This window comes from Elgaria multicarinata, chromosome 2, assembly GCF_023053635.1.
Source record: "Elgaria multicarinata webbii isolate HBS135686 ecotype San Diego chromosome 2, rElgMul1.1.pri, whole genome shotgun sequence".
In the NCBI taxonomy this organism is placed as follows: Eukaryota; Metazoa; Chordata; class Lepidosauria; order Squamata; family Anguidae; genus Elgaria; species Elgaria multicarinata.
This window is the reverse complement of record NC_086172.1, coordinates 108251434-108267300: the sequence shown is the minus strand read 5'-3', so window position 1 is coordinate 108267300 and position 15867 is coordinate 108251434. Positions and strand designations below refer to the sequence as shown.

The following is a 15867-nucleotide window of genomic DNA, read 5'->3' as shown; positions in this document are numbered from 1 at the left end:
CAACATGTTGTCTCTGGCAATCATCCCAACAGCCATTTCTCAGAAGTGAACAAAATTAGCTTAAATATCACTTACCCATGGATTTATGCCTTCAATTTGTTCAGTTTAGGCCTTCAGTTTCAGTTTAGGCCTTCAATTTGTTCTTAATTTTTGCAATGGCCTTCCATTTTGTCAGTGTATAGAGAATCAGTGTTAAATGTGAATGGATGACCATTTGTCATAAATTAGAAAAACCCACTTGTTTTGGAGTCTTTTCTACGTCTATCAGAATGTGATGCTCTAAAAAATAAATATAGAGCTTATACATGGGGTACTGAACCTCAGGCTTGCAGGCCCCTTTGCCTTGACCACTTGGTGTTTTCTTGACTTTTATGTGATTTGTTCCCATTCTACAAGGTTGAACTACCTCTCCTAAGGCTTTATTGCTGGTTGCGAGAGCTTTAAGCTAAAGGATGCTGGTGTTTCGGATGCACCCACTTTACCTTCTATCCCATCTACCACTGGGATGCTTCCCTGGCCCTGAGAGCTTCTCTAAAATTAAATTTGGCCCTCAGGCTGAATGAAGTTCAACAGCCCTAGCTTATAACAACTTCACTAATTACTACCAAGGACTACTAAACCTTCCTCTCCTAGCCTACACTGTTTCTCCTGTATCCTTTCATCTGCTCCACCATGATACTATATGGCTCTCTCTTCTAATCTTCAAGACTTGTGGGTGTTTAAAAATAGAAACCTGTGTGAGAGAGAATGCAAAGGAAGGAGAATAAGAGAAAAGAGGATGTTGCTGCATGTCCAGGTCCAGTCGCAGTACACTAGCCCCTCCCCCCATCCCCATTTTTTGTAGCCTTACAAAGCAATGCCCATTTCGGGGTCTGAAAGATGTAGACAGTTTCTATAGCACTTCCCTGTAATTGACACATTCCAGTGCCATTAATGTTACTGGTTCTCTCTCCAAGCTTTAAAACACTACTAGCCCTTTAAGGAGATAGAGTGAGTGGGAATCCCAGGTGTACTGCTGGCATTACTGTGTTTACACAGTATACAAAAAGGATTTCCTCCCCAAGCTTCACTTATTATTATTTATTATTATTTATTTATATAGCACCATCAATGTACATGAACAATGTACAATGAACAATTAACAATGTACAATGTACACTTCATGAAGAGATAAAAGAGCTGGGTGGCAAGGAGATGAAGTTGGCTGCTCAAATGTCCACTAAACTGCTTGGATGAATGGCAAATGGCATGGCCCATATATAAGGTGGTTGGTACTAAAGGTTTGAAAATAAATGCAACTGCCATCTCAACATGTACAGCTCTACATTTCCTATATCAACAGAGCCATAATAATACATGGTTGGAAGAGATTCCCTTAGACATCTGCTCCAGTGCTTTCCTGGAAGTCTGAAAACACTTACCTAGAGCATCCACAGCAGATGCACTGCTGCTGATTTTATCCTAGTTGTGCTTTTATATAGTATTTTATATCATGTTTTTATATTATTGTTTTATACCTTGAATGGTTTTAACTTTTGTGAACCGCCCAGACAGCTTCGGCTATTGGGTGGTATAGAAATGCAATAAATAAATAAATAAATAAATGCATCTCACGACTCTGAAAAATATATCTGTTGATAATGAGGTTTTAGTTATATTAATGTATTTAGAATTATTTTTAGCCCACTTTCATGGGTGGACCCTCCCAACGGAGCAAATGAGACAAACAATACAAAACAGTAACATTTACTAGGTTCCATCATTTCCCCAGGTGCTTGATCCTTGGTCCATCTCGCACACAGGTAGAAAACTTGTTCCCTAGTATCCAACCTGTTGTGTGATGCTGAAGCTGAAATCAGTTGTGTCATGTTTTTCTCACAGTGACATGGGAGAAAAATCCCATCTTCTTCATGACTGGCATTTGATATATGCAGTTTTAAACCTGTTCTACTAGGTCTACTTAATCTTCTTTTCCCTGAGCTAAGAGAGCCTAGTTCATTCATTTATTGTCTGTCTATAACGTATATATTCCAAAACCTCTGCTGCTATCCTCTGAATCCTCACCAAGCTGACAGTATTCACATAATAAATGGATATTCACATTCTAAATCAAAGTCAAAGCAATGCAGTGCTCTAGAGGAAACCTTCACTTGTCTGAATAGAAAGTCAGTAATAACTACCTGTAGCTTGAAGATACAATTGTTCTGCAAATGCGTTTTGAAATAGTAGTAGTCTTCATTATAGGAATATTTAAGTGTTAACTCTTGATCAGCATGTAATTTGTGGTAAATTCTATTCACTTCTCAGCATTAGGTTTTAGTAGTGCTGCTAAGTAATCGGAACTGTGCATAGCTGGGGAAATGTGAAAGGCAAGAGAGATTCCCTCTGGATCCCACTTTCAAGTTATGCTCTACTTGTAAACAAAACCACTAATTCTTGGACTATCATTGAAGTGATCGAGAAAATTATATGTTGTTGTAGTCGGAATATTCGGTTTGGACTTGGGAGACTCAGGCAGGATCTACATTACTACTTTAAAACGGTTTGTAATGGTATTGGCAACTGTTGGAGCCCATGACACACTCCATATACTGTTTTCAAACCATTTTCAAAGTGCTTGATGTAGATCTGGCCTCGGGGTCAAACTACACATTGCTATATGCTAAAAGCCATGTCTTTTTTCTTTACTCAAAAGGATGGGGATCCAATCGTGACCCTGGTGTATGTGTGGGGTTGGGGGACTTTAACCCTTTGTCCTGAGCTGCAGTCTCAATCCAGTTCATCTGTAATTTGTATTGTGGTCCCATGCCTTACATGGCTTGGGACCACTATACCTGACGGAACGCCTCTCCCGACATGAACCTACCAGTACACTGCGTTCAACATCTAAGGTCCTCCTCCGAGTGCCTACTCCGAGGGAAGCTTGGAGGATGGCAACAAGGGAGAGGGCCTTTTCAGTGATGGCCCCCCAATTACGGATTGATCTCCCCAATGAGGCTCGTCTGGCACCAACATTGTTAGCTTTTCACTGCTAGGTCAAGACTTTTCTCTTCTCCCTGGCATTTAACAGCATTTAACAACATATACTAAGTTTGTTTGTTTTTTAATGGACCCCAGAACTATTGTTGTTTAAATGGATACAGTTGTTTTATACTGTTGCTTTTATGCTTTCGATGGTTTTATATTTTTGTATATTTGTTTTTAATGTTCACTGTTTTTAACTTTTGTAAACTGTCCAGAGAGCTTTGGCTATGGGGTGGTATATAAATTTAATTAATAAATAATAAATAAATAAATTCAATAAACCGGGATCCAAAAAGAGAAAAAAAATCATCTTTCCCATAGACGAGGGAAGTGGGGGTTGGGGTAAGAGGAATGGAGGTTCCTCTTCCTGCTCTATCCAAAGTTAACCCTTCCTCAGATCAGCCAGCACAAAGCAAGTAGGGAAAGAAGAATCCCATGTGTGGTGACTGAAGGTCAAACTTCATCTTACTGCCATGTCCTTTTCTCCCCTCTCAATTCTAATTCTATGTTTTAATCAGGTAGATTTTTCCCCATTTAAGATACCTGATCTGATCTTCCATGAATTGTGACCTGAAATGGAAGCAGTCTATGTCAGGTTTCATCTTATGTCTCCTGTGCTGCGTTCAGCTGTTGTAGCAATTCAGTCATTAGTTATAACTGGCTTTTCAAATGTCAGATCAGCAAGCTGAAAATTTATTTTCCCCCCCCTTCCCTGTTCCTCACTTTCTCTTCGATTGTTTTCTTGTAGAACGTGATGAATGTGACAGCGGACAGCACAACTGTGATGAGAACGCAATCTGTACTAACACAGTCAGGGGACACAGCTGCACCTGCAAACCTGGATATGTAGGGAATGGGACCATCTGCCGAGGTGAGTCTGTTGTTCCAACAACTTGATAAAAGGAGTAGACACTATTAATATTTCTTGACAGTTCCTAAGTTCAGGCAGCACAAGACTCTGGGCTCTGATAGGGATTACCTGTCTGGTTTATCATCTGGCAACTATTGTGTACACACACATTATGAGAATTTATCTGTGCAGAATTTACTACTGGGAAAAGTTATTTTGAGGCACTTACAATTCCTTTCAGTTTATTGCTCATGAATATGCTGGGTTTTTTGCATGGTTTGCACCATTGTTTAAACTGCATTTTTGAGCAGTGCAATGCAATGGAATCCACGGTTAGGTCAGGTCTATGTGGCTTTTAAGCTAAAATAGCTGTCTTTTAAACAAGATCTATGTGGCTTTTAAACTGTGGCCATAATTTTCTTTTATAGTAGAGCAAACTGCCAAGAGCTGCAGAATATGAAGAGTGGCACACAGATATGATTTTTGTTTCTGATGCAGTTTGTTTTATGATGCATTAATAAGCTAGTTGTCTACATTTTAGAGATATCATTGCTATTGGAGGCTCTGAATAGACTATAAAGTGTACGAATAATAATAATAATAATAATATTGTGGTTTTTACAGGGGGTTAAATTAAAGAAAGATGAGACACTTTGAAAGAGATGAGACAAAATATGCATCGCGCACTGGTCTTGTAGTTGCTAATTACTCTTAACAATATTAAAACCTATAATAATATAGGTTTTCATGTTCTGCCCATCATCATCATCTGGAAAAATGCATCCAAAAACAATTCTTAGGCTGCACTCATATACCCACAGACCTAGAAGTGAGTCTCATTGAATTAAATGGGGCTTACTTGAGATTAATGGGATTTACTTGTAAGTAAACATATATAGGATTGCATGGTAAATGCTATTTAAGTAGTGACATTTTTTTTTTTTTTGGCTTTCTAAACATTTGCAAAGGATGCCTTGTCATAAATTACTTTTGTTTTCATGTGAGCCCTTTAGGACACAAATCATATAATTAAGATTTCAAGCTGAAAGGTTTATAGAGAAGGTTGTAAACGGACTTACAATTTTTTCAAAGCATATTGACTGGCCAGAAACTTTGTGTCTATCAATTGTGCAGAAGTTAGTTTCATTTCATGAGAAATTGTTGTAGATAAGCCTATGTTGTTTTCCAGTGGTATCACGTTTGGTAGGTAGAAAGTTAAAGAATGTGGTCATTCGGTCTTCATTGTTAATAGCTTTACATTTTGTGGCATAATCAAAACCAAATTAGTTATGATAAGGGTGGGCAACCTGTGGTCCTCCAGGTGTTTTGTCCTGCAACTCCAATCAACCCCAGCCAGCATAGCCAATTATGAAGGATGATGGGAGTTGTAAGCCAAAACATCTGGATGCCCACAAGTTGCCCATCCCTGATCTATGTTCTCTATTTGTTGAGATTCTGACCCAAATTATCTTTCAACTGAAGGAGTTGAAACCGTACTTGGATTACATTTTCTCACTGCTGCAGTTATTAATAAAACATTCCTTCAATGGGGCTTAGCTGGCTGCCCCATTGAAGTCGTTGAGGTTTCATAGTTTCAACTAACTTGACCTAGAATGGAATCTAGCTAGATTAGTAAATAAACCTTAGGAGAGGCATTTCAATCATTAAGAATTGAAATGGGGGAGTGCAAAATCCAGGAAACCACCCAATGATTGACAGTCAAGGGAAATAAGTGTGAGCAGGGGAAGGGGGACTGGCCATATGGGAAATCCTGAAGGGCTGGATTTGGCATCCCCAGGAGGGCTGGATTTGGCCCATGGACCTGCAGTTCAACTCCTCTGATCTAGACAGATTTTAAGTACTTGCAGCATAGTCCTATGGGTTTCAGTGGGGATAACTCTCAGGTAAGTGTATATAGATTGCAGCATTTATATGTATGTATTTTAGCGGGAAAGACTGAAACACATGCTTAACTCCATCACTGGGCCTTTAAAGTGCCTAACTTTAGCTGTGGTGTGTCCCTAGGTAGTAGTAATAATGCTGTGATTAAATAAAAAAAGACAAAGCTGAAAATAAAACTATTCAGCAAACCAAACAGTAACAAGCCATATGATTTCCCCAGTGAAAAGAACAAACGAATGCACAAAGAATTGTGTGTAGTTTGTCATAGATACTGCACACTAAAGTCTTTCTCAGTGTAAATAATGAAACGATGCTGTCAAAGTGGACATATAAATTATCAGTAAGGAGAATGGTATAATACAGTGTTTTAAAAACAAAAATGTACTCAAAATACTCAATGGATCTAAAAATAGCAAGAAGTATAACAAAAAGAGGGGTAAAGCACCTTATAATCACATATTTATTACGTATAATGTATTTATTTTCAACATTTGTATATTACTCCACATCTAAACAGATTCTGGAATGGTGAACAACAAGAAGTAAAATGATGCAAAGACAAAAAGAATAAAACAGGATATTATAATTATTCTTTTTAAAAAGCAGAGTGCAAATAAAACTGTGGCTGTTCAACTAAAGAAGGCTTCCTGGAAAAGAGCTGTTTTCAGGATGCACCGAAAACAACACAGTGTTGGTGCCTGTCTGACCTCCAGAGGCAGGAGGTTCCATGGGAAGGGGAGCACCACACTGAAGGCTCTCCTCTGGGTGGACTCCAGTGTCTGTGGACTGCATAGGTTCATGTGGAACCACCAGGAGCAAAGGGGTGTGCAAGGGGTGTGCCGTGTGTGCCCTAATGTCTCAAGCAATAAGTGCTGAATTGGGGGGGGGCATTGAGTAGGGATCCAGAGGGGGATCCAGATGCAGCAGGAACGGTCCTCCGGCTGCTCTCCAGCGGCTCTGTTACTGTGCCGAAGAACCGCTGCCCTCGATAGAACACCCTTGCTCCCAGCAGCAGGAGCAAAAAAGAATCGCTTTGCTGGGAGCCGGGCTTCAAAGAGGCCAGGTTGAGGACCCCCTGAAGACTAATATTGCCTTGAATGCTCCTCCTATGGCTGGGGTCACAACAAAGCCCCACCAGTGCTGGGGCTTGAGAAGCGTCTCCACATACACACACACACACACACACACACACACACACACACACACACACACACACACCTGCAACAGCCTTCCCGCAAGCTGAACACTGAGTAGGGCATCAGTGTCTACAGGGTTTATTAAAGGAATAAAAATATTGTCCTTTACAACTGAGTGTTCAATTAATGTTTGCCTTTAAAAAATGAAACAAAACTCCCTGGGTGCACACCCTAATGAATATACTGCACACACATATGACCAGGAGCATGCCCTCTGATGATTTCAGTAACTGGGCAGGTTGGTAACAGAGAAGGCATTTTCTCAGGTATCCTGGTCCCAAGTGGGTTAAGTCTGTAGCAAATAAGCAGGCAGCGCAGTTCCTTCAGCAAAGGAGTTGTGTACTGAAAGGGGGCAGTTCCTGATGACAGCCAAGCTTCTGCATTCTCCAGCTTCCAGAGCAGCCTTAAGGGCAGCTGCACATAGAGCACACTGCAGTAATCCAGTCCTGAGGTTACTAATGCCTGTACCACCATAGCCAAGATATCCCTGTCCAGGAGAGGCCATAGCTGGTGAACCAGCCGAAACTGGTAAAAGGCACTCTGAGCCGCTACAGCCACTTGGGCCTCCAGTGACAGTAATGGATCGAGGAGTACCCCAGACTACGAACCTTGTCTTTCAGAGGGAGTGTGACTCCATCCAGAAGAGACAATGAGACTATCTCCTGGACCTGGGAACCACTCACCTACAGGGCTTCCATTTTGCCAGGATTTTGTTTTAGTTTATTGGCCCTCATCCAGCCCATTTACTGTGTGTAGGCACTGATCCAGGACTTGCACAGCCTCACCTGATTCAGTTGTCACAGGGAGCTGGAGTTGTGTGTCATCAGCATACTGATGGCACTTGGCTCTAAATCCCCTAATGACTGCTTTCAGTCATTATGAACAGGATGGTATTCTGTGGAACCCCATAGCTCAATTTCTAAGGGGCCAAGGAATAATCACCCAATGTTACTCTCTGAAATTGGCCCCTCAGGTAGGATCGGAACCACTGTGACACAGTGCCTCCAGTGCCCATCCCATGGAGTCAGTCTAGAAGGATATCATGGTCAACGGTATCAAAAGCTGACGTGTTTATGATTGTTATTTGCCTTGAGCACCATTTTCTTGGTGAAAAGGCAGGGTATAAATTGAATAAATACGTAAATAAAAAAGCATGGTAGAGATGAAAGGAACTAATATTTCTTAGGGTCCATTCTGATGTTTCCTTACCTTACCTCTTCCATAAAGACTGACTTGATGCCTTAGTCCTAATCCCCAAATGAATTGAAGCCTAACCACATGCAAATATATTAGCTCACATTAATCCTCTGTTTCCTTTGCTCCTCCCACTCTCCCTTTATTGTTTCCCGCCTCTGCCTAAGGACCAAAGCAGACATGATGTGGGTGATCCAGGATCAGCATCTTCTGCTTTAAACAAATGAATATTAACCCACCCACAAGGTCTCCCAATTGGCTGGCTCTCAACAAACTGGCCAATGAAACACCCACAAAAGTGACTTGAGTTAGGAGCTTCATTTCAGTGTTTGTCCTCATCACCGCGTATATGACTCCCTCCTGGCCCCCCACCCTTAGGAAGGAAAACATTGTCTCTGGTTGGCTGACTGTACTGGACCCTGTGTCGAGGTGCTTTTTGTAATGAATAAAATGGCTGGTTCAATGGCTGAGTGTGTACCCTCCAGGAAACTTTTCCCCACCCAGGAGAAAGATACATGTCTACACATGCAAATTGCAAACTGATATGCTCCTGACTTCCTTGTTCACAGCGGCTGATAGTGCAGCGACCTCCAGTGCAATGGTGCCATGATACATCTGAGCAAGAGAGAGAAAGGGTTTGGATGATTTTTCAGGGTGGAGGTGCTGGAGGTGTGGCTCTGATTGGCACAATTCCTGGTCTCCTTTTTGCTTGGGAGACATTTCTCAAAAAAATTGATCTTAAAAAATCTGTGATTATTGCAGATGTTCATGTGCTTTTAAATTCTATTCCTGTGATGTTGGGATTAACAGATGGACAGCAGAAGTGAATTTTGAGAGGTCTTACATTTGCAAGTCTGGAAAGATAAATGTCAGCTATTATTTCATGATCTGAAAATCTCACTTGTGCTACATTTCAGCAAATATACTACAGTCATCTGTTTTGTTGGGATGTTTATTTAGATATATGATTGCTCATATTAATGTATATATTCTGAAATAGGAGTGTCAAATCCCTTTCTCTCTCTTTTTATTAATTTTGTTGTGAACTATTATTGTGAATGGCTCTGCTTTTATGTCATGTTCTTGCTTTTTATCTTTTTTTTTTTTACTTTGACCCTCTTTCACTGCTGTCCACCTTTTTTGTTCTTGTTATATTTGCAACAATAACACACAAAAAGGGAAGCTGTCAGGACAGAAATAGCCAGATTTCCACCTCTTCTCAACTAACAGCATTACTGGAGCACACAAAAGAGCTCTCATGCCACCAAATTAAGTCAGAAGGGCCCTTCAAATATAAATGATTTTTTGGTCTCACTGTAAGGGGGGTATATTTAATTATCCAGAAAGAAAGCTCTTTTAGGGAGAAATAGAAAGTGGCAGGAAGGTGAAATTAGGACAGCCTCAGAATACCTATTTGAGATAGACAGTTGCACACATAATAAAATAGTAGTTCCAGGAATGACTAGATTATGTTAAGGTTCCCCCCCCCCCAATTTTTTTTCTGGATGTAACAAGTGAAATCAGCCATCTTTGGCTTCAATGTGGCTGAGGAGATGGCTAGTAAAGCAGATTTATTCCAGAACATCCCAGCTCAAAAATATGCTTAGCAATTTAAAAAGTTACAACAATATACTGTAGTTTTAAAACTTTCTTGTTCAAGTTTTAGCTAATTGCCATATTCATGTTTAGGATAACATTGTCATCCATGTCAGGTTCTGACCCTGATGGATTTTTCCTCTTACTGTAGCTAGGCTTGATTGAGTTTTCTAGCTTTATTTTACTAAGCTTATTTTCTGTCCTAAAGGTATCTCTACCATAGTGACCTTGGCTGCTCCTGCTTTCTGCTTGTGTCATATTATAATCTGGAGACGTCAGGATCAACTACTGTAGATGGTGTAAAATTGGTGTGGATTTGTCTTCTTTATGGACACGTTTATTTGAAACGTGCCTGCTTAGCTCATGGCTGCTATTAAAATGTGTAATTCCACTTCATGTCAAATTTGCTGGGATTTACAGCCTCTTATAGTAGAGTTCCAACAATATGACAATAGCCTGTTTGTTGTATCTTTTACAGCAGGAGTTGTCCTATGTTTTTTGATTACCCTATTTCATAGATCCAAAAAAACCACCCAATACTTGTTATCAAAGAAGTGAAATGTAGCATTTCATTCTACCTTGCTCAGTATACTGCCTATGCAACTGGCCCAGCCACGGCACCACTTAGCAACATAATTACAGGTACAATTACCCTAAATCACACACTAATGAAGTATCATGCCTAAAATATCTGGGAGGTGCTGCATGTACCTTTACCTAGTTTATTCATCTTTCACAGATGTTTGCTTTACCATCTAGTTCAGCATCTATTTGTCTGCACTAGGTTGATTGCACTCCAGGGGATTTGACAACTTCTGCTCATCCCTATTGGACTTGCGCATGTTTGTCCAGTGGTTCAGTGGCATGTTTCGAAGTGCAGGAGCTCAAAATGACAAACCCCATAGTCATGATACCATGGAGAGTCCAAAAATGCAGGCAGCTGTGTAGATCCATATCCACAAACCTGTTCTAGCAGTTTTCCTCACCACCAGAAAGTGTATTTTGTAAAACTAACAGGTCGTAACTAATGAACCCATATTACTTTGCATTACAACAGGGATAGCTCACAGCAATAGACTGTTGCTGTGAAAATCCATTTCCCCTCCAACTACTGTGAGTATTGCAGATAAACTCAGAGGGAATAGGGAAGTCTGAGAGGGGTGGCAGATGATGTAATTGCCTGTACTAATCAAAAAGTCCTGGCACTTTGACCCTTTGAACCCTGATTCTTCTATACCGTTGTGTAACCTCTTTCACCCTTCCTGTATACCCTCTGGGATTCCCCACCTGATTTCTGAGTATCCTCCTTTCTCATCTGTCATGGCACAGCCTACCACATTCAACAGGGCCCCTTGATCCTCAAGAGAGGGTTTGTGTGTAGGGTTTTGGGCATGGGGAGAGGGAGAGGGGAGCAGAAACTTCACTTTCTTCCCACCACCCTTCTGTGGGCTTTTCTCTGGCTCCAGTCCATGATATGCAGATTAAGACAGAAACTAAAAGTTTCCATGTCCAAAATCTTATCTCTTTTCTTAAGTCAAAGTTTTTTTAATTATAGAAAACACATACGTATACATGCATGCACACACAAATGAGCACACACTCATATTTGCTCCACAGTGGTTGAGGTTTTCTGTTAATATGCCTATGTGAAATAAACATTTTAAAAATTTTGGAAGCCATTTGTGCATTTATCACTAAATTATGCATATCTTTCTCTCATACGTAGCAGTATTTACACATCATTTTATTTTCAGGGGGAAATGTCTTGATGGATTAGATACAACTCACAGTTTTTATACTGAATATCCCTGAATTGAGATGACAAGCAGAACTGACTAAGCTAGTGTTTACATGATTGGTTTGTACACTCATCCTTTACACAGAATGGCTTCATTCTCGCTCATGATGAAGCATGTTTAACTGTGTATTCTTGAAACTTGAAATGCACCAAATGTAGACTTTTAAATCATTAATTAAAAATAAAATGATATTAACTAAAAGAATCAGGGTAAATAGTATTGCTTAAAAATGAATAATAATTGGATTTGACCTCCCACATTGAACTCTCTTGATTCAGCAGGGAACAAAACTGGGAAGGTATCTCTTTCTCTCTTTTGTTTTGCCCCATATCATTGAGGGGAATAGAGGTTATCAACTTAATATTACCACTATTAGTCAATAAACCTGCATGTGGCCAGTAGCTGCATGTAGGAAACAGAATTCTTTTTGTGCCAGAAAATACATTTATTGGTTTATCTTGCTGTGGTTTTAAAGCAGCAACATTTGGAACTTTTTTTGTGGCTACTTCCGCTCTTCTTCTGTGTTTTATATTTAGGAGGGGAAAGGAACCCATGATTTCTAAATTATTTGATTTTATAAATCTCTGTAGAGCTGAAATGCTAGAAATGTTGTTTCCATTAAGGAGTGGAGATAAAAATCAGCCCAGCAACTATAATCCCATTAACCTAATTGGCATTATTCTTAAAATATATGTTAAGTTTCTTTTAAACAGACTTTGTGGAAGTAAAAAATATTTCTGATGAATAGAAGACAGATTTTGGCATCAACTTCTTGACCATAGACAGTTTCTTTACTCTAAATCGTCTGATCATTAAATATTCTAATCCAAGGAAGAGATGACTATTTGCAATTTCTGTCAATTCAAAAGCTGTATTTGCTTCTTCTAATGGAGAAAAAGAATGGACTAACTTTGACTACAAATGTTGATTGTGAACTTTTGTGCCCAATCAAAGCATTCAGGAATGGTACAGTGGTTAAAATGAGAACATTCATAACAAATCGAACTATAGAAGACGTTAGAGAACCTGTGGTATGAAAGACAGATGATGGGGAGTTGCATTTTTGCCCCTTTTCAGCATAGAGTAGGTTATCACCAAGCTGATGGATGAGAATTCATCCACCATTCCCCAAAGAAGCAGTCCTTCCTTCATTCTGTGGACAATATGATCCTTTTATCATATGCAACACAAGTAGGCCTGAGACATCTGCTTTTGGCTTTGGGGAATTATAATATAATAAGCTTAGTTAACCATAAATTATTATAAGACTTTTATAATAAGTATATTATGCATTATATAAAATTATTACAGGTTTTTTTCTTGTGTGGGTAGGAGCCAAAAAAAAGTATTTAGGATTTATGTTTGGATTATAGAAGAAGTTATATCCTACTGTGTCCTGGGGATTTTGTTTTCTGAAACCAACAGATGGCATGAACATTTTCACACTGTTAGCGTGAAAGCAGAACAGTCAATTATTGCCATTTTTATATTGTAGAGGCAAGATGGTTCAGGCAAATGTTTTCTCTCTTAAAAATCCTTGCAATCAAATTACTTTCACAAATATCTTATGGAGCTACAGTTTGGGGACATTGCCTGGTATCCAACTTATACCTTCCACCAATGGAATGGAATCCATCATCAGAACTCTCTCTGCCCACTCCAGACCCTTGGAACCCCTCTAAAACCTGCTCATCATTCCTCCTTTATGATGTCTTGCCTTCACCTGTGAATAAAAAGAACCACAACAGGCGACCACCAAAGGAATAAAGTTAAACCAGTAAAGTAATTGTTATTCAAATTTGTACGTATTAAACCAGTCAATACATTGAACTAGGACCCCATTAGTAATGAGAATAATATCCAATCAAAACAATTCACAATTTACATACAGCTGAGAGCACAGGAAACGATGTGACAGAGCAAAATATGTCCCACTGGACTTGATATAAATACCAGAAGGTGGTTTCATCTCTGAAAACTAAATAAAACGAGATTTGTGAGAGCATTTCACTGCCAGCTGGCGATTACTAAGACCAACGCTTTGGATTTATTAAGACCAATGCTTTGAAAAAGAAATCTTCGAAACAAGGAATATCATGAACTTTGTTAATGTGGTCTTTAAAACGATGTTTAATTACTTTGACTGATTTGGTCTAGATATACTGTTTATGTATGTGAATTGTGAATTGTTTTGATTGCGTATTACTCTCATTACTAATGGGGTCCTAGTTCAGTGTATTGACTGGTTTAATATGTACAAATTTGAATAACAATTATTTTACTGGTTTAACTTTATTCCTTTGGTGGTCGCTTGTTGTGGTTCTTTTTGTTCATATTAACTCCACCATTGCCTTGCGTTTATTTGTTATTTGCCTTCACCTGTGTCTTCTTGGTTTCATGTAAGATGCTCACAAGCTACTTCACAGGATTATCCACACCACTAGCATCTAGCACCTACTTCAATCTCCACTGTGCTGATGACGTGTGTGAGGGTTTTGGCCTAGTGCTGCTGCTCCTGTCTCGTTTTTATTCTTTTGGCTCTACAGCTCTACATCCCAGCAACCTAGTTCTCAGTTTCTCATTCCGCTGCCACTATTAATTGTTCTCTCCTCAGTCACTCCTCCACAAACCACACCAGTTGTTTAAATGTAATTAGTATTTATTAACATAAGTAAGTGCATGTATAAGCTTAAATATTTCTTCAGTTGCAAATGCATATGGTTACAAGGTTCTAAGCGTATTGGTTTCTGTCAGTTCCTTCTCTTACAAGTTGTACTATATAATACTACTGTCTATGTATTCAACTATTTTTATTCTCATATAATCATCTACTTCTTTCATATATTCATAAACCTTCATTCAACTAACTTCTCTTCACCAAATCCTAAACCACATGCACACTCTCTCACTCAACTATATTTAGTTAGTTAACCAGATACATTTCTCCATTTCCTCTCACTCTTACTCAGCCAATCAGCACTCTCCCTCAACCATCTAATCAGCACTCAGGCATTCAACCCACCCTTTACAAATTGTAAGTACTTTGAGGCCTACTTACTTCCTGGAATTTTATGCATAATATAAACAATAGCCTTGTAGATATTTACATTTACAGCATGTAAGGCAGTTGAACATCACATCCTTCCCTTTCATACATACACAAATGTGTTCACAGACACCCTCCCCCCACCTCACAAACCTCTTGTGATCTTTCCTCCCACACAATTCTTACACTTTTCCCACCCACCCCTTTTAACAACACATACCCACAAACTGGGGCACACACTCTTCCCCCACCCTATAGTTCAGTACATGGTGTTGGTGAGTTTAATGTATAGCTGGATTGTTGCAAACATTCACAACCCACTTGAAATGTCAGACACATAACAGACTCTAGCCCTATTCAGGAGTTATGAAGTTGAGAAAAGTAAATGCGTGAGGAGGGGTGTTTGCTATCTCTGCCCCCTCCATCATCATTTACATCACCTTCTATATGTGCACGGTAACTTTCTGAAGGGGAGAGCCTCCTCTAGCCATGCAGGTTTTCCACATGATTTCACACAGTCGAAAATCAGTGTTCAAAATTGTGTGGAGAGCTTCCATGGATAGAGGGGGCTCCCCGCTTCAAAACATTGCCCTCTGTGTGTAAATGGCCATGGAAATGATGATGGAGGGGATCAGGGCTAACGTGCTCCCCTTCTCATGTTTTTGTTTGTTTCACTTTCAGAATGCCTGAATGGGGCTGCTGGCTCTGAAACATGAAGTTGTTATAGAATCCGAATGTTTGTAAAAGAGGATAAGATATCTGATTGAGTATAACCAAGAGTATTCAGTGGGTTTTAATGCATTATTTTCAAGTGTGTCTTCTGCCTTTCTAACCCTCATTTCATTTTCTGGCTGGGCTGATTGTGCTTTGGTGGATGTGGAGCCCATGAACTTAAACTATTACTGTGGGAATTTCCTCAACTCTTGAGGAACTCTTTGATGCAGAGATGCAAGAACTGCAGCCTGCAGGTCACATGTGGCCTGCCAAGACGTTTCTGGAGGCGCACCATCCCCATCCTCCGCTGCATCAAAGTCATAGAAAAGGAAGGGATTCCTTTGCTTGCACTAGCAAGAGAAATCCTACAAATGCGTGTGCTCAAGCACGTGAGTGTGTATGTGCATATATGTACACATACACGCCTTCTTATGCTACTTGATACATCCTACAGGGCTAAAAAGAAGTTGTACACCTCGACTGTAATCAGGCCTGGTTCAATTGAAGTTGCTACCTCAGGCAAGGCACTGCTGCCCGACTTCTCCT

The 15867-nt window shown here is 39.8% G+C and overlaps 1 protein-coding gene across 2 annotated transcripts in view; it reads left to right on the top strand.

The window, feature by feature from the left end:
- The window catches only part of NELL1 (neural EGFL like 1), a 564084-nt gene that overhangs the window by 369201 nt on the left and 179016 nt on the right, over nucleotides 1–15867 (top strand). For both annotated transcript variants that reach the window (XM_063117360.1, XM_063117359.1), the window contains exon 14: nucleotides 3773–3895. In XM_063117360.1, the coding sequence (XP_062973430.1) occupies nucleotides 3773–3895 (123 nt within the window). The remainder of the gene's footprint in view (nucleotides 1–3772; nucleotides 3896–15867) is intronic.